This window comes from Chiloscyllium plagiosum, chromosome 17 (assembly GCF_004010195.1).
Source record: "Chiloscyllium plagiosum isolate BGI_BamShark_2017 chromosome 17, ASM401019v2, whole genome shotgun sequence".
Taxonomy (NCBI): Eukaryota; Metazoa; Chordata; class Chondrichthyes; order Orectolobiformes; family Hemiscylliidae; genus Chiloscyllium; species Chiloscyllium plagiosum.
The window spans coordinates 52,774,771-52,799,582 of NC_057726.1; the positions used below are offsets into that span (position 1 = coordinate 52,774,771).

Genomic DNA, 24,812 nt, shown 5'->3' on the forward strand with positions numbered 1-24,812 from the left:
CAACTTCTCCTTCAAATCCTCCCACTTAAAAGCACCAACCAACCCAACCGTCCCGTGGCCGAACACTTTAACTCCCCCTCCCACACCGCCAAGGACATGCAGGTCCTTGGCCGCCTCCATTGCTAGACCCTGACCACACAACGCCTGGAGGAAGAGTGCCTCATCTTCTGCCTCGGAACCCTCCAACCACACGAGATGAATGTAGATTTCTCCAGCTTCCTCATTTCCCCTCCTTCACTTTATCTCAGTCCCAACCCCCGGATTCAGCACTGCCCGCTTGACCTGCAATCATCTTCCCGACCTCTCCGCCCCTACCCCCTCGCTGGCCTATCACCCTCACCCTCTTCCACCTATCATATTCCCAGCGCCCCTCCCCCAAATTTACTTTAATGAGTTTTTAAAAAGTGAATTTCTGGGTAGAACTTTGAACTTTTCAGTTTATATTTTAAGCAAAACTTCCTGGGCTGTGAAAAACTACAAATCATTCCCAAAACAAGAAATAAGCTGATGTTTTTCAGACATTCAACTTAGAATTTACAAATAGTTTTAAGGAGAAAAATGGTAAACAAAAGAGATACAAGAAATACCTATTCTGTGTTCTTGTCTTGTTTTCAAAATTGGTCTTAGAAGATCCTAAATAGTTTTGACTATTGAAATATTGGGCAAAGTTCAGGAAAAGACCATTTGAAATTCTTGAAAAGTTGTTTATATTTCAATTCTACTTTGAGAGATAATGTTCCTCAATGGAGGTTTTGCCCTACACTCAGTTCAACTGTCATCTGCTGACAATGGTAATTTAAAAAAAACTTGTGTGATTCTGCATATTACCACATTTTGGAGTAGAGTGGTGCTGGAAAAGCACAGCAGTTCAGACGGCAGCCGAGGAGCAGTAAAATTGATGTTTCGGGCTAAAGCCCTTCATCAGGAATCTTTTGCCTGAAACGTCTATTTTACTGCTCCTCGGATGCTGTCTGAACTGCTGTGCTTTTCCAGCATCACTCTACTCCAGAGAGATTACAACAAGATCTGGACCAGATGAGCCAATGGGCTGAGAAGTGGCAGCTGGAGTTTAATTCAGATAAATGCGAGGTGCTGCATTTTGGGAAAGCAAATCTTAGCAGGACTCATATACTTAATGGTAAGGTCCTAGGGAGTGTTGCTGAACAAAGAGACCTTGGAGTGCAGGTTCATAGCTCCTTGAAAGTGGAGTCGCAAGTAGATAGGATAGTGAAGAAGGCGTTTTGTATGCTTTCCTTTATTGGACAGAGTATTGAGTACAGGAGTTGGGAGGTCATGTTGCGGCTGTACAGGACATTGGTTAGGCCACTGTTGTTTAGGGTGAGAGGGGAAAGATATAAAAGAGACCCAAGGGGCAACTTTTTCACGCAGAGGGTGGTACGTGTATGGAATAAGCTGCCAGAGGATGTGGTGGAGGCTGGTATAATTGCAACATTTAAGAGGCATTTGGATGGGTATATGAATAGGAAGGGTTTGGAGGGATATGGGCCGGGTGCTGGCAGGTAGAACTAGATTGGGTTGGGCTATCTGGTCGGCATGGACGGGTTGGACTGAAGGATCTGTTTCCATGCTGTACGTCCCTATGACTTTATCTGCAGTCATTGTTTTTACCTATTACCACATTTTACAGTTTTACAGCTATTAGCCCATTGGGCCACAGTGGATTTTATTTTGTGTTTTTAAACAGATTTCAAGAACCACCTAAGTATTTTTGCCACAGCAAGGGGTGCAGGATGCTTTCAGATTCAAGAACTTATGTACAGACATCGAATTTGAAAAAGCCTTTGCCTTTTTTGAGACTTCGCCTTGACCAGTCAGTCTATTTGTTATCATCTGCTACAAAGTGCTTAAGAGTGGGAGAATTCTAAACTGACTGTGATCATTTGTCTTCAATATACAAGCATAATTTATAACTACCAAGCCTGGACATATTTTATCAATCCCAATTTCAGAAAAATTAGCTTGATATAAGTTTTGTTATTTCACGCACTCAATGAAGAAAGCAGCATAAACAATTTAAAACTTAGTATTTTAGTTTAAAATAAGTCAATGGAAATAGCGTAGATGATGGTTTTAAGTTGTATTTTTAAAAGAATGATTGGGAAGAAATAAATTGACCACACAACTTGTTAATCCAACAGCACTGCTGAAGCTGAACATAAAAAAAAAAGTTGCCATATTTGAAGTTGGAATGATTTTAAGAGGGAGAGGTCAAGCATAGTCGCGCAAGTTATTTTTGAGAGACAATTTTTTTTAAAAAAACAGAATAAATACATGGAATTTGGCAATACATGGAACCTCTGTCATGTTTGATCTGTTGTAAAGATATTAGGAAAACATTATCTTTTAAACTGGACAGTAATGTTTCTCCAGAACTCCTGAATTGGGTAAAATAGCAACAAATGGAATGCCCCCTTAGAATTAAAGTTTAATGACAGGAACATTATACTATTGAATGGGAATAACTTGCATTAGGTGTAGTTAAATGGAAATATCAAGTGAAAGGAATGTGTAGATGTTTAATTGATACTAAAATGAATTAATAGCTTTCTCTTTGAAATATGTGCGCCTTTTCGATGACTTTTTTTAAGATAACTGAATTGATGATATAGTCACCAAAACATTGGGATCAAAAGGGGTGAGATGCAAGCACTCCCCCACTACTTTCAATCTTTCATTAATATCACTTAAGTCCAGAATGTGTTATGATGTTGGGATAACTGTGTGAACATACAGAAATGATTTTTGCATCTGAAGTAACGAACGTGAGGCAATCATAGTGATAATAACCTGAAGAATGGGTTTCAGAATGGACAGGCTATTTGGGGCCTGTAGGACAAGAAAACACTTTTTAAATTATCAAAGCACTGATCCATAATCCATTGGGAAACAAACAATCAGTGGCACTGGTAAGTGGCAAAAGTTAAAATAGAATGTAGTTTTGGTGAGACATTTGAAAGTTATAGGGGAGAAATACATAAGAACTATCCATAAGATGAGTACAGATGAAGGGCAGGCTGGATTTTCTTTTAAATCCATTAATGATGTGTTGGTGTATTTGTATCTATCGTAGCCAGCCAAAGATTAGTCAGAGTTCTCGGGGAATGATAGGATAGTTTCCATGTGGAATGAGGGAGATGATGAGGGACAAGATAATGCATGGCTTAGAAAGGGTGAATGCTGGGAATTTGTTTCCGACAGGCGGGGATACGAGGATGTGTGGGCACAGCTTTACAATTAGAGGGGGCCAATTTAAAATGGAAATGAGACAAGTCTTCAGCCAGAGAGTGGTGGGCCTGTGGAATACATTGCCACAGAGTGCAGTGGAGACTGGGATGTTAATGTCTTCAAGGCACAGATTGATAAATTCTTAGTCTCACAAGGACCTAAGGGATACGCGGAGAGTGTGAATAAGTGGTGTTGAAATGCCCATCAGCCACGATTCAATGGCAGAATGGACTCAATGGGCTGAATGGCCTTACTTTCACTCCTGTGTCTTATGGTCTTAAGGAAAGATATTTGCCCCATGTGGAATCCTACATTCTGCATCTGTTGCACTGATACAACTGAGAGAAAATCATTTCTTTAACTTTGTATGATATGGTAGTGCTGAGATATGCCTCTCCAAGACAGTTACTGAGATTACTGAAGTTAAGATCCTTTCATTTAAGTCATAGAGATGTACAGGATGGAAACAGACCCTTCAGTCCAACTCGCCTATGCTGACCAGATATCCTAACCAACCCTTGGCCCATATCTCTCTCAACCTTTCCTATTCATATACCCATCCAGATGCCTTTTAAATAATGCAATTGTACCAGCCTCCTCCACTTCCTCTGGCAGTTCATTCCATACACGCACCACTCTGTGTGAAAAAGGTTGCCCCTTCGGTCCCTTTTATATCTTTTCCTCTCTCACCCTAAACCTATGCCCTCTAGTTCTGGGCTCCCCCACACTAGGGAAAAGACTTTATCTATTTATCCTATCCATGCTCCTCATGTTATAATGACCAAAAAAGGAAAGCATACCAAACGCCTTCACTATCCTATCTACCAGTGACTCTTCTTTCAAATAGCTGTGAACCTGCACTCCAAAGTCTCTTTGTTTAGCAACACTCCCTAGGACCTTACCACTAAGTGTATCAGTCCTGCTAAGATTTGCTTTCCCAAAATGCAGCACCTCACATTTATCGAAATTAAACTCCATCTGCCCTCCTCATTCCATTGGCTCATCTGATCATGATCCCATTTTAATCTGAGGTAACCTTCTTTGCTGTCCACTACGCCTCCAATTTTGGTGTCATCTGCAAACTTACTGACTATACCTCTTATGCTCATATCCAAATCATTTATATAAATGACGAAAAGTAGTGGATGCAGCACCGATCCTTGTGGCACTCCACTGGTCACTGGCCTCCAGTCTGAAAAACAATCGTGCACCACCACCCTCTGTCTTCTACCTTCGAGCCAGTTCTATATCCAAATGGCTAGTTCTCCCTGTAGTCTGAGATCTAACCTTGCTAACCAGTCTCCCTTGGGGAACCTTGTCGAACACCTTACTGAAGTCCATATATATATCACGTCACCCATTTTGTCCTCATCAATCCTCTTTGTTACTTCAAAAAACTCAAACAAGTTCGTGAGACATGATTTCCCATGCACAAAGCCATGTTGACTGCTCCTTGCTTTTCCAAATACTTGTAAATCCTGTCCCTCAGGATCCCACCACTGACATCAGGCTCACTGGTCTATAGATCCCTGGCTTGTCCTTACCACCTTTCTTCCATAATGGTACCACATTTGCCAATCTCCAGTCTTCTGGCGCCTCACCTGTGACTATCGATTGTACAAATATTTCAGTAATCACTTCCTTTGCTTCCCACAGAGTTCTAGGGTACAGCTGATCAGGTCCTGGGGATTTATCCACCTTAATGCATTTCAAGACATCCAGCACTTCCTCCTCTGCAGTATGTTTACAAAGTTAAAAATCTCATAACACCATAGAATCATAGAGATGTACATCACGGAAACAGACCCTTTGGTCCAACTTGTCCACACCAACCAGATATCTCAACACAATCTGGTCCCACCTGCCAGCACCCAGCCCGTATCCCTCCAAACCCATCCTATTCATATATCCATCCAGCTGCCTTTTAAATATTGCAATTGTACTAGCCTCCACCACTTCCTTTGGCAGCTCATTCCATACACGTACCACCCTCTGTATGAAAAGGTGTTCCCTTAGGTCCCTTTTATTATCTTTCCCCTCTCATCCTAAATCTATGCCCTCGAGTTCTGGACTCCCCCCACCCCAGGGAAAAACCTTTGTCTTATTTATACTATTCATGCTCCTCATAAATTTGTAAACCTCTGTAAGGTCATTCCTCAGCCTCCGATGCTCCAGGGAAAACAGCCCTAGCGTATTCAACCTCTCCCTATTGCTCAAATCCTCCAATCATGGCACCATCCTTGTAAATCGATCCTGAACCCTTTCAGGTTCCGCAACATCTTTCCAATAGGAAGGAGGCCAGAATTGCACATGATATTCTAACCAATATCCTGTACAGCCGCAACATGACCTCCTCAATCCTATACTCAATACAAGAAAGCATACCAAACGTCCTCTTTGCGATCCTATCTACTTTCAACTCCACTTTCAAGGAGCGATGAACCTGCACTCCAAGGTCTCTTTGTTCAGCAACAGTCCCTAGGACCTGACCATTAAGTGTATAAGTCCTGCTATGATTTGCTTTCCCAAAATACAGCACTTCACATTTATCTAATTTAAAGTTCATCTGCCACTTGTCAGCCCATTGGCCCATCTGTTGTAATCTGAGGTAACCTTCTTTGCTGTCCACTATACCTCCAATTTTGGTGTCACCTGCAAACTTACTAACTGTACCTCTTACGCTCACATCCAAATCATTTATATAACTGATGAAAAATAGTGGACCCATCACCCATCCTTGAGGCACTCCACAGGCCCCCAGACTGAAAAACAACCCTCCACCACCACCCTCTATGATCTACTTTTGAGTCAGTTCTGCATCCAAATGGCTAGTTCTCCCTCTATTCTGAGATCTAACCTTGCTAACCAGTCTCCCATGGGGAACCTTGTCGAACACCTTGCTGAAGTCCATATAGATCATGTCTACTGCTCTGCCCTCATCAATTCTCTTTATTACTTCTTCAAAATCTCAATCAAGTTTTGTGAGACATGATTTCCCACGCATAAAGCCGTGTTGACTATCCCCTTGCCTTTCCAAATACATGTACATCCTGTCCCTCAGGATTCCCTCCAACAACTTGCCCACCATTGACCTCAGGCTCACTGGTCTATAGTTCCCTGGCTTATCTTTACCACCTTTCTTAAACAGTGGTGCCACGTTAGCCAACCTCCAGTCTTCTGTCACTTCACCTGTGACTATCGATGATACAAATATCTCAGCAAGAGGCCCAGCAATCGCTTCCTTGCTTCCCATAGAGTTCTAGGGTATACCTGATCAGGTCCTGGTGATTTATCCACCTTTATGCGTTTCAAGACATCCAGCACTTCCTCCTCTGTAATATGGACATTTTTCAAGATGTCACCATCTGTTTCCCTACATTCTATATCTTCCATGTCCTTTTCCATAGTAAACACTGATGGAAAATACTCATTTAATATCTCCCCCATCTCCTGTGGCTCCACACAAAGATTGTCTCCCTAGTTACCCTTTTGTCCTTAATGTATTTGTAAAAACTCTTTGGATTCTCCTTAACTCTGTGTCCCTTTTTTACCCTCCTCATTACCCTCTTTAGTATACTCCTACTGCCTTTATATTCTAAGGATTCACTTGATTTATCTTGTCTATATCTGTTATATGCTTCCTTCTTTTTCTTAACCAAACTCTCAATGTCTTTAGTCATCCAGCATTCCCTATACATACCAGCCTTTCCTTTAACCCTAACAGGAATATGAGAAAACAAAGGGGTATGATTAAGGAGAATCCCTAGATTTTCTATAGGTATATTGGGGGAAAGAGGATAACCAGGGAAAGAGTAGGGATCACGAGCGACCAAGTAGGCAATCTGTGCGTGGAGCTGGAGGACATTGGTAGGATGTTAAACTAGTACTTCACTTCTGTCTTTGGAGGAGGAGAATGTAGGTACAGAATTCAAGAATAGGGGCTGTGAGATTCTTGAGCAATATGACATAGGAAATTGAGGAGGTATTTGAGGTTTTGATGAGGGTTAAAGTGGAAAAGTCTCCCATGCCCAGATGAGTTGAGTCCAGGCTGCTGTGGGAGACGAAGGAGGAAACTGGGGCTCTTTCCAAATTCTAAATACCTCCGTTCTGGAGGACAACTCATGCAGTTTCATTTTTCAAGAGATAAACATAGGAATTATAGACCAGTGAGGTGATTCTGAAGGAGAGAATTAATCTTCACATAATCGGCATGACCTTTTCAGAGGGAGGTCAAGCCTAACAAATTTGTTTGAATTTTGCGAGATGGTGACCAGGTGTGCAGATGAGGGTAGTGCAGTTGATGTAGTTTATATGGATTTCACCAAAGCTTTTGCCAAAGTCCAATCGGGAGACTGATAAAGAATGTAAAAACACATAGGATCCAGGGTACCCTGGCAAGTTGGAGCCAAAATTGGCTTCATGATAGGAGACAATGGTGATAGAAGGCGTAACAGAAACCAATATCCAGTGGCATATCACAGAGATCCGTGTCAGGCCTCTTATTTTTACAAGAGAAAATATAGGTGATAAGTATATAAGTTTGTGGTTGACACCAAGATTGGCCAGATTAATCATGAAGAAAGTGGTCTTAGGTCATAAAAGGATGCAAACAGTTTGGTCAGGTAAGCTGGTCAGTGGCAGATGGAATCTAACCCTGATAAGTGTGAGGTGATGTATTTTGGAAGTAGTAACAAGTGAAAGGAGTACTCAAAGAATGTCAGGACACTTGGAAGCTCAGAAGGAACAGAATCAGCTTAGGGTGCTTGTCCACAGATCCCTGAAGGTGGCAGGACTGCTCAGTAGTGTAGTTAAAGAGGCAGGTGGGACCCTTGCTTTTATCAGTTGTGGCATAAGTATTAAGTACTACATGCAGTTCTAATCAAGGCATTATGGGAAGTATGTGCTTGGATTGGATGCAGTGGAGTGGATATTCACCAAGAAGTTGTCTGGGATGGAACTGCTTTGCTATGAAGAGTGGCTGAATAGGCTCGGTTTATTTTCGTTCAAGCAGAGAAAGCTGAGGGGGACCTGATGGAGGTATATAAAATTGAGGGGCATGGAGAGGGTTGGTAAGAAACAGCTGATTGTCTTAGTCAACTGAGAGGGTCAATAAGAAGGAGGCATAATTTTAAGGACAAAGACTTATAAAGGTTTTGAGGAAATTGTTTTCACCCAGAGGGTGAAGGGAACCCAGAATGCACTGCCTGGGAGGACACTTGAGGCAGAAAAACTCAACTGATGAGCAATTGAAATGTTAAAACATTCAAGGCTGTCAGCCAAATGTTGAAAATTGGGCCTTTGAGGCATTAGTTTTTTAAAAATCAGGGCAGTCTTTGTGGTCCAAGGGATCTTTTCTAGAAGGTTAAATGCTGTGATTCTATAAGTTCTTCATCCTGCAAATGAACCTTCTCTGAACTGCTTCCAAGGCAATTATATCTTTTTCGAATCAGATGATTTTGAAAAGGGAACATCATTACCCTTTTGCAAGCCAATGTCATCTCTACCTTGTCATACCTTAATTTGCTAAGTCTCATGCTATAACTTCCTTATTAATGGATTTTAGCATCTTCCTATGACTAATATTAGGCTAACTGGCCTAGAGCTTCCTTCATTCTGTTCTGGTCACTGACTGTATCTTTGTCTAATTCAAGCCATCTAGACTGGTCTTGCCACTCAGGTCAAACTGAGAGACAGGCACAGTTATCATTCAATATTAACTAATTCACACCAAAGTTAAGTTCATTATCTGCATGCCCAGGCAGGCATTAGATAAATCTTGATACTGATGTCTGCATAATTAGACAACTTATCAGTACTCACTGTTGGAGCCAAACCACATTAACAAGTTAGAAGAGAAAACCAGAGAAAGGGGAAACAAAAATCAGCTAAGAGCAGAGGAGAATATACTTGCCTATGTGAATTCACCAAATCTCACCTTTTATTTATATCAGGCTTCAAAAATCACATCTACACTGAAACACAGCTATTTAGAAATACAATAGTGTTTCACTATAATATATATAATGTTGTTATAATATAACACACAAATACAGTTTTCATTGAAATATTATATTGCCAGCTTCAAAGATGTTCGCCAAGTAGTCGATGATCTGAGTGAATTCACGGATAATGTTATCGCCATGAATGAGTACAGCACCTCTCCTGCTAGGTTCAAAAGCATAAACAAGGTTCATTGTGTTCATTTAATGGTAGATTAGCATTGTACTCTTCACATTTTAGACCCTTTTCTGCAATAACCAAATGAACCTATAATCCAAAAGGTTTAATTGGAATCACTAGTTTTCGGAGTGCTGCTCCTTCATCAGGTGATTGTGGAATACACAATTGTAAGACACAGAATTTATAGCAAAAGTTTACAGTGTGATGTAACTGAAATTATACATTAAAAAATACCTTGATTGTTTGTTAAGTCTCATCTGTTAGAGTGATCATATTAGTTTCACTTCTTTCATATGTAAATCACAAAACTATTATAAAAGTTACATTCTCAGGTTAACTTTAACATTATCGACATTTTTCAAGATGTCACTATGTATTTCCCCACATTCCATGTCCTTCTCTACAGTAAACACTGATGCAAAATACTCGTTTAGTATCTCCCCCATCTCCCGTGGCTCCACACAAAGGCTGCTTTGCTGATCTTTGAGGGGCCCTATTCTCTCCCTAGTTACCCTTTTGTCCTTAATGTATTTAGAAAAACCCTTTGGATTCTCCTTAACCCTATTTGCCAAAGCTATCTCATGTCCCCTTATTGCCCTCCTGATTTTCCTCTTAAGTGTACTCCAAATGCCTTTAAACTCTTCTAAGGATTCACTCGATTTCTCCTTTCTATACCTGACATATGCTTCCTTCTTTTTCTTAACCAAACCCATAGTTTCTATAGTCATCCAGCATTCCCTACATCTACCAGCCTTTCCTTCCAGCGTATACTGTCTCTGGACTCCGGTATCTCATTTCTGAAGGCTTCCCATTTTCTTGTCATCCCTTTACCTGTGAACATTTTCCCCCAATCAGCTTTTGAAAGTTCTTGCTAATACCGTCAAAATTAGCTTTTCTCCAATTTAGAACTTCAACTGTTAGATCTGGTCTATCCTTTTCCATCACGATTTTGAAACTAATAGAATTATGGTCGCTGGCCCCAAACTGCACCCCCACTGACACCTCAGTCGCCTACACTGTCTTATTTCCCAAGAGTAGGTCAAGTTTGCAACTTCTCTAGTAGGTACATCCACATTATGACTCAGAAAATATTCTTGCACACTCTTAACAAATTCCTCTTCATCTAAACCCTTAACACTATGGTAGTCCCAGTCTATGTTTGGAAAGTTAAAATCCCCTACCATAACCATCCTCTTATTCTTACAGATAACGGAAAATCTTACAAATTTATTTCTCAATTTCCCTCTGACTATTAGAGGATCTATAACACAATCCCAACAAGGTGATCATCCCTTTCTTATTTTTCGATTTCACCCAAATAACTTCCCTGGATGTATTTCTGGGAATATCTTCCCTAAGTACAGCTGTAATGCTATCCCTTATCAAAAACACCACTCCTCCTCTCTTGCTTCCCTTTGTATCCTTCCTATAGCATTTGTATCCTGGAACTTTAAGCTGCCAGTCCTGTCCATCCTTGAGCCACGTTTCTGTAATTGCTATGATATCCCAGTCCCATGTTCCTAACCATGCCCTGAGTTCATCTGCCATTCCTTAGGCCTCTGGCATTGAAATAAATGCAATTTAATTTAGCAGTCCTACCTTGTTCTCTGCTTTGTCCCTGCCTGCCATGACTGTTTGACTCACTTCTTTTCTCAACTGTACCAGTCTCAGATTGATCTCTTTCCTCAGTATCTCCTGGCGTCCCAACCCACTTCCCGCCTCCTTACTAGTTTAAATCCTCCCGATCAGCCTCTAGCAAACCTCCCTGCGAGTATATTAGTCCCCTTCCAATTTAGGTGCAATACATGCTTCTTGTACAGGTCACTTCTACCCCAGAAAAGATTCCAATGATCCAAAAATGTGAATCCTTCTCTATACGTCAGCTCTTCAGCCACACATTCATCTGCTCTATCCTCACTAGCTCATAGCACCAGAAGTAATTCTTGTATTACTACCCTCAAGGACCTTTGTTTTATATTCTCCCTTCAGAATCTCATCCTTTTCTCTTCCTATGTCGTTGGTTCCAATGTATATAATGACCTCCGACAGATCCCTCTCCCCTTTGAGAACATTCTGCACCCTCTCTGAGACATCCTTGATCGTGGCATTCTGATTTTTCACTTGGCCACAGAAACGTCTGTGCCCCTGACGAGAGAGTCACCTAACACAATCGAACCCCCGTACCCCTCATTACATTAGAGCCAGTTTTGATACCGGAAACTTGGCTGTTCGTTCTACGTTCCCATTGAAAGTCCATTACATTTTCCAAATAGCATATTTGTTTGAAATGGGGATAACCACAGAAGATTCCTGTACTACCCGCCTACCTCTTCTACCTTTCTTGGAGTTAACCCATCTACCTCACTGTATCTGCGGCTTTTCTCCCTTCCTATAACTGCCATCCATCACACCTCCTAGCTCTTGTAAATTCCTCATTACCTCTAACTGTCGTTCCAATCGATCCATTTGATCCGACAGATTTCGCAACCAACATTTATTGCAGAGAAAATCCTCAGTAACCCTTATCTCCCGAAACTCCCACATCCAACAAGAAAAGCATATCACTCTACTAAAGGCCATTTTGCTCCTTCTAATCTACAGACCCAGAAAATAGCACAGTCCTATTGCTGTACAAAACGCTGCTCCAAGCTAACTTAATCCTTATGGCTTATATTTTTAAAATTTAATCAAGAGACAGATCCCAATAAAAACATATAATCAAGAAAGAACCCACTCTACTCACTGATGTAGATTTACAGCAGTCTATATGTATACCACTTGACATACATTTGGCTGTCTGCCTGCTGTTGATGCTTCATAACTTCAATTAACATGTATTTTTCAAGGCAGAGAAAACAGTCATCAACAATCCCTCAGCCGCTATGTAAAAAAAAAACTTACTTTCTCAAGTAAAAATAAAATACTGTGGATGTGGCAAATGCGAAATAAAATAGAAATTACTGGAAAACTTCAGATTTGGCTGCATTGGTGGAGAGAGAAACAGAGTTAATGTTTCAAGTCCAGTGTCATTCTTCTGAACTGATCTCAGTTGATTTCAGCTTGAATTTTAGCTAAGTTCAATGGGCTGCTAGGCCCAGGTCTCACTGTGTGTCACTCCGTCTGATCCATCTTCTAACTGATACTAGGGAATTAAGAACTTCCAGCTTTAGAATAATGGCCCTTTGCTGATGGCCATGTTTGGGTTGAGAAGAAATTCAGTCTTCTGCCCTGATCAGGTGTCAGGAAACTCTCATCCTTTACCAGGATTTAGATGTTGCCTAATTTGCAGTTAATCCATTGCACTCTCCTGAAGATCATGACAGGAATGTGCTGTGATTTTTCTGCTCAATTAATATTATTTCCTGTAAATTTGAATTAATGATGTTTAGAATCAGCAACAAACCAGCAGTAAATACCTAGAACAAAAACAGAAATTGCTGGATGAAATTTAAAGATCTGGCCACGTGTGGAGAGAAAGCAGAAGATTAACGTTTTGAGTCCAGTGACCCTTCAGAACTGATATCATCTGGGGAAATGTGCTCCGCTCTTTGCCTCAACCGGGAATTTCCCGCTATCGTGTTTGACAGGACTCTTAGCCATGTCCAACCATTCTCCTGCACTTCTACCTTCATCCCTTCTCTTCCCTCCCGCAACAATGATCACCATTTTACATCTCACCAGTCTCCACATTCAAAGGATCATAAGCAGACATTTCCACAAGCTGTAGCAGGATGTCATCACCAGACACATGTTCTACTCCCCTCCCTTGTCAGCATTCTGCAGGACCTGTTCTCTCCAGGACACCCGTGTCCACTCCTCCTCCAATCCCAACACCTTCCCCATGTCACCTTCTCATGGAATCGCAGAAAATGCAACACTTGTCTGTTCACCACCTCTTCCTCACTATTCTAGGTCCAGACACACGTTTCAGGTGAAACAGTAATTGACCTGCATCTCACTCAATCTAATAAACTGTATTCACTGCTCACAATGCAGTCTCCTCTGAATTGAGGAGATGAAATGCAAACAAGGTGATCGCTTTGTGGAACACCTTTGCTGTATCCATAAAAATGAACAAAAACTTCCTGTTACCTGCCACTTCAACACATCACTGTGTTTTCATGTCAACGTTTCTGTTTCAGCCTGCTGTAGTTATCCAGCAAGGCTCAGCAAGAGCTGGAGGAACACCATTTCATATTCCACTTAGGACTTTGCAGCCTTTGGACTCAATATCGAGTTCAATAATTTTAGAACTTTAACACCTCTGCCCTTATCTATGACCTACTTTCAAACCCCATGATCTGTCATGACGTGCATTGCTTTCAGCACAGCCAATCTATTTTCACACACTCATAGTCCTCACTATCACCTATCTAGCTTTTCTTTTTCCCTCGCTGACTATGAAAATCTCTTTGTAACTCTCTCTGGGATTTGTTTCCACTTTTCTGTGCAATCCTCCTCCCTCCTCCTCCACCCAAATCATTTATATAAATTATAAAGAGTAGTGCCATCTCTCGTGCCACACTACTTGTGACATCCCACCAGCTTGAAAAAGACCTCGTATTCCTCCTCTCTTTCTTGTTAGCAACCCAATCTTTTACCCATGCCATTGTGTTACCTTCTGCATCATGAGCATTTATTTTCCACAATATCCTTTGATTTTGCACCTTTTCAAGTGTCTTTTTGATATCTAAATATCCGATGGACATGGACGACGAGTATTTCTTTCGGTTAATTAAATTCCAGATAATCGAATGCCGAATAACATAGTTTATTTAAGCATCGGGACCTTGCGGCCTTGTCAGATAATCGAATGCTGTATTATCGAGGTTCATCCACTGATTCCTTTTGGTAAAAACAATGACTGCAGATGCTGGAAACCAGATTCTGGATCAATGGTGCTGGAAGAGCACAGCAGTTCAGGCAGCATCGAGGAGCTTCAGCACAAGAGATGAATGAAGAGACAGGGGGTGCAGATGCATAGTTCCTTGGAAGTGAAGTCATGGGTAGACAGGGTGGTGAAGAAGGCATTTGGCAGGCTTGCCTTCATTGGTCAGGGCACTGAGTATAGAAGTACGGAGTTCATGTTGCGGCTGTAGAAGACGTTGATGAGGCTGTGTTCAGTTATAAGACTGGAAGACATAGGAGCAGAATTTAGGCCATTCAGTGCATTGAGTCTGCTCCGCCATTCAATTATGGCTAATAAGTTTCTCAACCTCATTCTCCTGCTTTCTCCCTGTAACCCTTGATCCCTTTGATACTCAAACCTATCTATCTCAGTCTTAAACATACTCACTGACCTGGCCTCCGCAGCCTTCTGTGGCAATAGTTCTGGTCTCCCTGCGGGAGGAAAGATATTAAACTTGAAAGGGTTCAGAAAAGATTCATAATGATATTACTGGGATTGTAGGGTTTGAGATATAAGGAGAGGCTGAATAGAGTCATAGAGGTATACAGCACGGAAACAGACCCTTCAGTCCAACTCATTCATGCCGACCAGATATTCTAACTTAATCTAGTCCCATTTGCCAGCACTTGGCCTATATCCCTCTCAACCCTTCCTATTCATATACCCATCCAGATGCCTTTTAAATGCTCTAACTGCCAGCTTCCACCATTTCCTCTGGCAGCTCATTGCATGCACACATACTCTGCATGAAAAAGTTGCCCCTTAGGTGCCTTTTATATCTTTCCCCTCTCACCCTGAACCTATGCCCTCTAGAGGTTTATAACATCTTGAGGGGTATGGTTAGGAAAAATGGACAAGGTCTTTCCCCAGGTGGGGGAGTTCATAGGTTTAAGTTGAGAGAGGAAAGATTTAAAATGGACCTGTGAGAAACAAAGCTCATTCACTTCAATAATTTCAGTCCAAGACAAGATCTGAAGCAATCAGTATGTTTATTATATGCTTGCAAGCGTGGTGCCTGGAATAGGGCACACAGAGTTTAGCAAGTACATATCTTATATAGGATTCACTACTCCCAACCTGGTGCCCATTACTATTGTTTATCTCTTGCCTTATCTGGCCTTGTGCTAACAAAGTACAAGTTTTACTCGGCCATTTCACCACATCCTGCTGTGGCCCATTGTTAGGTATATCCTTCTTCACTATTATCTACTTCCTCCACCTGTCACATTTCCTCCCTTTCCCCAACCATATCAATCCTTATGACCTTTTAATTGGGGTTTGTTTTTGTGTTTTTGCAAAAGTGGGAAACAGATGCTTATAACTACTGCTTGTACAGGCATATCTGGCTTAACCTACATCCTCACAGCACCTTATCTATTTGTCTGTAACATCTACCATTGTTTGCAGGCAAGTTTCATTCTTGTATGCACATTTTAGCTAATACAAAAACAATTATATATTTCCTCCACATAGTTTTCATTCTTGTTGACTCAGCTTTTGGTTGAAACAATTATACACTGGTGTGAGTGCATTTACCTTGCATAAGTAATTATGATTGCAGAGGTAACACTACCTATATCCCACAGACCTAAGGGGCAACTTTGTCATGCAGAGTTTGGTGTGTGTATGAAATGAGCTGCCACGTGAGGTGTGTACAATTAAAAGATTTAAAAGACATCTGGATGGGTGCATGAATAGGTAGGGTTTGGAAGGATATTGTCAAAATGCTAGCAAATGAGACTAGATCAGTTTAGGATATCTGGTTGGTATGGATAAACTGAGCCAAAGGATCAGTTTCTGTGCTGTGTATCTGAACGACTTTGATTCTCAGTTACTTCTTCAAAGGACGCCAAAGGACTCTTTAAATATCTGAAGAAGCTTCTATTTTTTATATTTTTGGTTAAGTTTCATAATCTGCTTTCCCCCTCCTTGTTAATCTTTCAGTAATTATTTGCTTGTTTAAAATGTTTTGTCCTGAAGAAGGGCTTGTGCCCGAAACGTCGATTCTCCTGTTCCCTGGATGCTGCATGACCTGCTGCGCTGTTCCAGCAACACATTTTCAAGTCCAATCTTCTGACCTGCCGCCTACCACAGCAGAATTATTTGTGTTTTCTTACAGTTTGTTATGATCTTTGTTAAAGGTAATCACAGATGGCAGGTACCTTAGAATCTTTTTTCTTATTTATTGGAATATATCTACAGGGTTTTCTCGATTTACGAATGTCCCACTTAAAAGTGCTTACACTTACGAACGCGATACAGGGGTGTAAATTTTAAAGATCCAACATTAGAACATTTCCTCTATTTACGGATGGCGGTTTTATATTGTCCTGCATTAGACAGAAAAGAAACGAAATAAGTGTGGAAGCCAAAAATCGGAAACAAAAACAGAAATTGCTGGAAATCTCAGCAAGTCTGGCAGCACCTGTGGAGAGAAATGAGAGTTAACGTAATAAATTATTTTTGTTCTTCCTTTCCCCTTTTGTACATTATAAGGTTTAACGGTATTTAATTATTAGGAACATAGTATTGCTTCAGGATGGTCTATTGTGCTGGGGTTCGGTGGTCGAAGGGAGAGTTTGTGGTTGCACCGGAAGGGACCTGTTCAGCTGTGGTACTGCCGACGGTTTGGCGGGGTGGCTGCGTGCGCATCTTTCTGGTTTTTGGGCCGCCGTCGCCGCAATGGCGTCGCCACCGAGCCCGGCTTCTAAGATGGATATCGAGAATGCCACTCAACACCTCCGCGATATGCTGAAGCTGGACCGGGTCTCCGGTAAGGATAGATCCCCGGGCCGCTTTGTTTAACGGCTGCGTGAGGCCCCGGAGACGTCAGGCACACTCGGGCCGGGAGGGGGGTTACCCCGGGAGCCCTGGAGGGTGGGCGGAGCGAATCACTTTAAACCGGAGTCCAGGCCTCGGTTACCGGGATCTCCACCATAGACTGGCTGTCCCTTGAGGACCCTGCTCTTCCCTACCCGGGGCTTAGTTCCTGTGAAATGGTTCCCTCCAGAGTCGGGAACCTGCTGCCTGCCCCTTGTCCGTTTGCTGGGGATGGCTGCAAGTGATTCCAGGGGGTGGTGTCTTTGCTGTTGCCAAGTATTGACCGAATGTTTTAAAAAAATCGAAGACCGTTGGATGCTGGAGAACGCAGAGTTGATGTTTCGTGACCAGTGACCCTCCTTTGGAAGCAATTTCTGCTTTTATTGAATATATTTTCTTAGTCAGGCAGTCCTTTTTCAGTTTCGTTTCCTTGATTAACAACATTTATAACAGTCCAATGTGTAGGCAGGAATTTCTTGGCTGATTGTTTTGACGGTTGGTTCTGAAGTTAAGATGTGAATGTGCTGATAGTCAACATGTTGACATTCCTTCTAGTTGGCTTTTTTGTAAAAGAGCTAAGAAACTAGTTATTGCTTAATTATTTGGTCTGCTTTAAAGAGATCTATACTTGTACTTTGTAATCTGAATTGACGCTGTAAGTTATCTTCTGAATCTCTTTGTCCATTCTGTTATAATGGTACAGTTTCAGTTGTATGTATTCCATTGAAGCACTCTGACTCAAGATTGAAATATATACAGACTCTAACCTCAAATCTTTAATGAATGGTCAGAACTGAGATGTCACTTTTTAAAAAAATAAAACCTTGAGTTATCTTGGGAATGTGACTTGCAAGAAGTTCTGGGGTTTACATATTAATGAATCGAAAGCTACAACCCATTCTAAAAGATGAAAGACTCAACAGCAATTGAGGTGTGTTCAATATATCATTTTAATTACATGACACTGATCTTTAGCTATAAATTGTGCCCAATGATCCTACTTCATGAGCTACCTGACAAAGGAGCAGCACGCCGAAAGCTTATACTTCCAAATAAACCTGTTGAACTATAAACTGGTGTAGTGTGATTTTTAACTTTGCCCACCCTAGTCCAACACCGGCACCTCCACATCAAGACTACTGAGCATACCTAACCATAAAGGTATGCATGTGGTTGTGGTACATATCTCTGCTTTCTGGAGAGTGGAGAATAAACCTTCAGTTCGCAATTTATTTCAAAAACTGGAGCTTGCATGCCAGCCAGTCTGGTATTGATAGCATGGTCAAATATATGAACCTCTCTAATCCTGAAGTGTTGTCAAATTCTATTCAAATTTTGAGATTTGTCAGGAAGCTGCAGATTTAATGGAGCACCATTCTAACTGTTCTACGTGAAGCATTTGTTTATACTTTTAGATTAACCATGTGCATGAGTCCACTTCCAAATGCATTGAAGGTAAAACTAGGGCTTGGATTTCTAACCTATCTGCCCCTTTCCTGATCAGAATGGAATAAGATAGGCTGTTGTGTCTGTTATTGTACTATGTTTCATTCTGCATCAGTCCATGCATTCGGGTGGGTGAAAATATTGTTAGTTTAAAATATTGCTGTCTCTAGTGTAACTGGATTATCTTGTTGATATCACATTACTGTTAATCGCATTTTGCTGAGCACACACTGGCTGTTGTGTTTTCTGCACTATAACAGTGACTACTTTTTTTTGTTTTGGTTGTATCTGAACAAAATTTTTCATTTTGGAGTCTCTGGCCATCCCCCAACAACATGTGCTGCCAACATTTGTGACTTCAGTCCTTCCTGAGTGTAACGACTGTTCTGAACCCCTGCCATCATGCCACAATAGCTCAGTGGTTAGCATTGCTGCCTCGCAGCGCTAGGAATCTGGGTTTGATTCCACCCTGTTGTAACTGACTGTGTGGAATTTGTTCATCACTGTGTCTGCATGGCTGTCCTCCAAGTACTCCAGTTTCCTCCACAGTGCAAAGATGTGTGGATGAAGTAGATTGACCATTCTTAATTGCCCATAGTGTCCATGGATCTGTAGGTTAGATGGCTTAGCCAGGAGAAATGCAGAATTACACAGATAGAGTAGGGGGGGATCAGGGTGGGAAGCTCTTTGGTGGGTCATTGTGGACTTGATGGACCAAATGACCAGCTTCCATACTGTAAGGATTCTTTAAGTCACCACCTTTCCCAGAACATTGACCAAATTAATGAATGCACCTTTTTGGCTGACATTCCACAATCAAGGACTGAATTTCCCAAAGCATTTCTAAAGGAATCTAGACAGGAGGTTAAAATCAGAAAGCTAAATACTTATTTTAACAAGTCAATTTTCTGGATAAGTTTAATCTCTGAAATGTGGATGAAAAGATTACCTCATTGTAAAATGATAGGACGAACTTATAACGGGGTGATTTCACTGCTAACGTCACGAAGCTTAGCACAGGATAAAATATTGATGAAATAGTTTTTATAACAGTTAAGAAAGCTACCATGGTCTAATATTTGATATTGTTTTTATGCTGTGGTAAACTAATTTTATTGGGCACCTTGCTGAGATATTTGTATCATCGATAGTCACAGGTGAGGCGCCAGAAGACTGGAGGTTGGCTTTTATTTAAGAAAGGTGGTAAGGACAAGCCAGAGAAGTATAAACTGGTGAGCCTGATGTTGCTGGTGGGCACGTTGTTGGAGGGAATCCTGAGGGACAGGATTTACACATATTTGGAAAGGCAAGGACTGATTAGGGATAGTCAACATGGCTTTGTGCATGGGAAATCATGTCTCACAAACTTGATTGAGTTTTTTGAAGAAGTAACAAAGAGGATGGATGAGGGCAGAGCAGTAGATTTAATCTATATGGACTTCAGTAAGGCGTTTGACAAGGTTCCCCATGGGAGGCTGGTTAGCAAGGTTAGATCTCATGGAATAGAAGGAGAGCTAGCCATTTGGATACAGAATTGGCTCAAAGGTAGAAGACAGGGTGGTGGTGGAGGTGAGAATGTGTATAGGGTATAAGCAGGCAGGGAAAGAGTTAACGTTCTGAGTTTTGTGAAACAGGAGGTTCAGCTGAGCATGACTGAGTTCAGATAAGAACTTACTGAGTTCAGATAAGATAGGGGCTGTTAACAGTGGGGTGCTGGAGGCAAGGGTAATGGTGAACAAAGTGGAAAAGCAGTCATTATGTAGAGCCACTTAATATTTGAAGCATTCAGTGTGTGAGGTCAGTTTAACAAGGTGAAAAGTATTCATTATGTGCAGCCAGTTATTCATTGTGTAACAGCAGATGGCTTAATCTTTACTATTGACGCTCGCTGATTGTAACGGTCACCTAATCAAAATATTTGTTGCCTTATCTTGGTGCTCATCCCTGTAAAATGACTATATAATCCATTAAGAAATTGCTATTCCAGAGAAGACCGAGAACTCATGTCCCTGTGCACATGGGTGACCGTTCTCTCTCCCTCCATGACACGGAACAAAGATGAAGGAGGTAAAGCTATACTGTGTCTCTGAGCATTTTGCTTCGATTAAGGGGGAACGGGATGACAGAGGGTTGTTTTTCAGCCCGGAGGCCTGTGATCAGTGGAGTGCTACAAGGATCGGTGCTGGATCCATTACTTTTGATCATTTTATATGAACGATTTACCTGGGTGAAAGTTGCGGTAAATAGTGCGGTGAAGAAGGCATATGGCGTACTGGCTTTTATTGGTAGAGGAATTGAGTTCTGGAGCCCTGAGGTCATGTTGCAGTTGTATAAGACTCTGGTGCGGCCGCAACTGGAGTATTGTGTGCAGTTTTGTTCGCCATACTATAGGAAGGATATGGAGGCACTGGAACGGGTGCAGAGGAGGTTTACCAGGATGTTGCCTGGTATGATAGGAAGATCGTATGAGGAAAGGCTGAGGCATTTGGGGCTGTTTTCATTGGAGAAAAGAAGGTTTAGGGATGACTTAATAGAGATGTACAAGATGATTAGGGGTTTAGATAGGGTTGACCATGAGAACCTTTTTCCACGTATGGAGTCAGCTATTACGAGGGGGCATAGCTTTAAATTAAGGGGTGGTAGGTATAGGACAGATGTTAGGGGTAGATTCTTTACTCAGCGAGTCGTGAGTTCATGGAATGCCCTGCCAGTAGCAGTGGTGGACTCTCCCTCTTTATGGGTATTTAACCGGGCATTGGATAGGCAATTGGAGGATAGTGGGCTAGTGTAAGTTAGGTGGGCTTGGATCGGCGCAACATCGAGGGCCAAAGGGCCTGTACTGCGCTGTATTTTTCTGTGTATTCTATGATTTGGATATGAACTTAGGTGCTATAGTTAGTAAGTTTGCAGATGACACCAAAATTGGGAGGGTAGTGGCCAGCGAAGAAGGTTACCTCAGATTGCAACAGGATCTTGATCAGATGGGCCAATGGACTGAGGACTAGCAGATGGAGTTTAATTTAGATAAATGCGAGGTGCGGCATTTTGGGAAAGCAAATCCTAGCAGGACTTATACACTTAATGGTAAGGTCCTAGGGAGTGTCGCTGAGCAAAGAGACCTGTGACAGCAGGTTCATAGCTCCTTGAAAGTGGAGTCGCAGGTAGATAGGATCATGAAGAAGCCGTTTGGTATGCTTTCCTTTATTGGTCAGAGCATTGAGTACAGGAGTTGGGAGGTCATGTTGTGGCTGCACAGGATGTTGGTTACGCCACTGTTGGAATATTCCGTGCAGTTCTGGTGTCCCTCCTATTGGAACGATGTTGTGAAACTTGAAAGGATTCAGAAAAGATTTACAAGGATGTTGCTAGGGTTGGAGGATTTGAGCTATGGGGAGAGGCTGAACAGGCTGGGGCTATTTTCCCTGGAGTGTTGAAGGCTGAGACGTGACCTCATAGAGATTTATAAAATCATGAGGTGCATGGATAGGATAAACAGACAAAGTCTTTTCCCTGGGGTGGGGGAGTCCAGAATGAGAGGGCATAGGTTTAGGGTGAGAGGGGAATGATATAAAAGGGTTGTAAGGGGCAACCTCTTCACGTAGAGGATGGTGAATGTATGGAATGAGCTGCCAGAGGAAGTGGAGGAGGCTGGTACAATTGCAACATTTAAAAGACACCTGGATGGGTTTATGAATAGGAAGGGTTCAGAGGGATATGGGCAAGGTGCTGGCAAATGGGACTAGATTGGGTCGGGATATTTGGTCGGCATGGACGAGTTGGACTGAAGAGTCTGTTTCCGTCCTGTGCACGTCTGACTGTATAACTAACCAATCTCAAGGTGTTAGAAATAATTCTTTAATCTCAACACAAATTAATATTGAAAAGTGACACCACAAGCCCCTCATTTTACAACTATAACAATTTTCTTAGAAATCTGAGGGAGAAGAACCTCACTTGGTAATAATCAGTTATGTTACTTTACTACTCGGCCCTCTTATGCGTCGACCTGTGAAATTAATTTGATGCCCATCTAACCTACACCATTACATCATTATATATGTCTAATGCCCACTTAAATGTCCTGACATTGGCGAGTTTAGTACTGTTGCAGGCAGACTATTCAATGCCCCTACTACCCTCTGAGAAACTACCCCTGACATCTGTCCTAAATCTACCACCCCGTAATTTCAATCTATGTCCCCTCGTCTTGGCCTTCACCATCAGAGAAAAAGGCTCTCACTGTCCTCTCTATCTTAACCCTCTGATTATTTTATACGTCTTGATTAAGCTACCTGTCAACCTTCTTCTCTCCAATGAAAACAGCCTCAGTTCCCTCAGCCTTTCCTTGTAAGTTCTTCCTTCCATATCAGGCAACATCCTGATAAACCTCCTCTGAACCCTTTCCAAAGCTTTTACATCCTTCCTATAATGTGGTGACATCCTTCGTATAATGCAGTAAATGTTTTTTAAATAATTGGATATCTAACGTAAATATGGCACTATTTGGATTCAATAACTTAATTCTTTGTAGAAATGCATCCTTATTTTCTATTTTTTCCTAGAATTATTAATGCAATTGACCTGTCTTACCAATGTGAATTGAATGCTCAGTTCTTGAATTAATTTCTATATAATTTAGGGTTTATGTTATGTCTAAATCTTCTCTCTTTCTAACTTGTGAATCCTGTTGTCTCTTTGATGGGGAGTTATTGTATTGAAGAGAGATCCCTGGACTCTTGCAATATATGGGATGTTATAACCTGTCTGAAACTTGTTTTTTTTTGTATCATGGTAATAATGAATTTGTTCCTGTCCATAGGGAAGAATTACTCCAGATCTTCAGACTCATTCAACGTCGTTTACATTTAGCTTTCTAAATCTTAAATTGTGAGATGATTAGGGGAAAATTCTGGATCCAGATGGTCCCATTAAGAAGCTAGGATTATAACCTATCGGATCTCTTTACATGGCCAAACAGTCTACTCACTGTGGCAGCATTACTTCCAAAATGTTGCAAATGTGGTCAGTCCTGTTCAATATGTTAGACTACTGATATCCTGAGTTGGCTGGAAATTTGGCTTGCACGTTATAACCCTTTCCGTATAAAAGCTCTCCCGTCATATGATCTACTCTGCATTTGTAATGTTCAACTCTGCTGTTCTAACACTTTGTCCTCGTGTGAAAACATCATCCTCGTTCAGATTTCTTCTTTCATGTCTACCGACAGAGCACGCATCATGTTGATTCTCGGCTAATCAGTACTCACCTTGGTGATGTCATCTCCCCTCACCTGGCGTGACTAGACTTTTCTCCCCTTCTGCATTTGCTCATTTAACAGGAAGTTAAAAAACAACAGGAATAGGTAATACAGCCTCCTAGCCTGTCCTATCGTTCATTGGTGTCATGGCAAATTTATGTCTGAATTGCATCAACCCCACTTTGTGACATATCAAGAAGGTAGGTACTATCTAGGACAAAACAGTCTGTTTGAGCAGCCCCATTTATTCTCTTCGCAACCAACTCACAGTGGCAGCAGAGTGTGCCACCTGCTCAAGATGCACTATAGTAACTCACCAAAGCTCCTTTGATAGCACCTTCCAAACACATTACTTAGAAGTATAAGGGCAGGCGATACCAAGGAAAACCGCAATCTTCAAGTTCCTGTCCAAACCAAACACCATGCTGACTTGGAAGTATGTTGCAATTCCTTTACTGTTGCTGGTCAACATCCAGGACCTCCCTTGTTCCCAGCTCAGGAAGTCACTGCACCCTTGGACTTCAGTTCCAAACAGGCGACTCACCACTTGGGCAAGTAGGGAAAGGCAATAAATGCTAACCAAACCAGCAACACCCATACGTCATGAATGAATAAAAGTTATTTATTTCTCGCAGTGAAGAAGAAGCTGTTGATCTTAGATTTTTAATTGAGCTACCACCTTTTTTTTGGTCAGGTTTTCTACATTTCTAGAGTCCTTTGAATGGCCCATTACTGATTTTTAAGGTTATGTCCCCTTGTCCAAGAGACTCATTATGAAAAATGTTTCCCTTCTCTAATTCTAAAAATTCCTAAATAGAACTTTCTATTTCTATCAAATCATCCATGAATCTTACATATCTCTAGGTAAACAAGCCTAGTTTATGTAATTATTTCTCATAGTGTAACCTTTGGACCTGTGGTATAATTTTGAGGAATATTAATCTTTGTTTTGTA

General features: G+C 41.5%; 1 protein-coding gene across 4 annotated transcripts in view; it reads left to right on the top strand.

Moving 5' to 3' along the window:
• Window positions 1-16,920: 16,920 nt before the first annotated feature.
• Window positions 16,921-24,812, top strand: part of edc4 (enhancer of mRNA decapping 4) — a 115,347-nt gene continuing 107,455 nt past the window's right edge. For 2 of the 4 annotated variants that reach the window (XM_043707093.1, XM_043707095.1), the window contains exon 1: window positions 16,921-17,108. In XM_043707093.1, coding sequence (XP_043563028.1) covers window positions 17,018-17,108 — 91 coding nt within the window. In that variant the 5' untranslated portion in view covers window positions 16,921-17,017. The remainder of the gene's footprint in view (window positions 17,109-24,812) is intronic. The other 2 variants (XM_043707094.1, XM_043707096.1) reach the window with 1 other exon arrangement.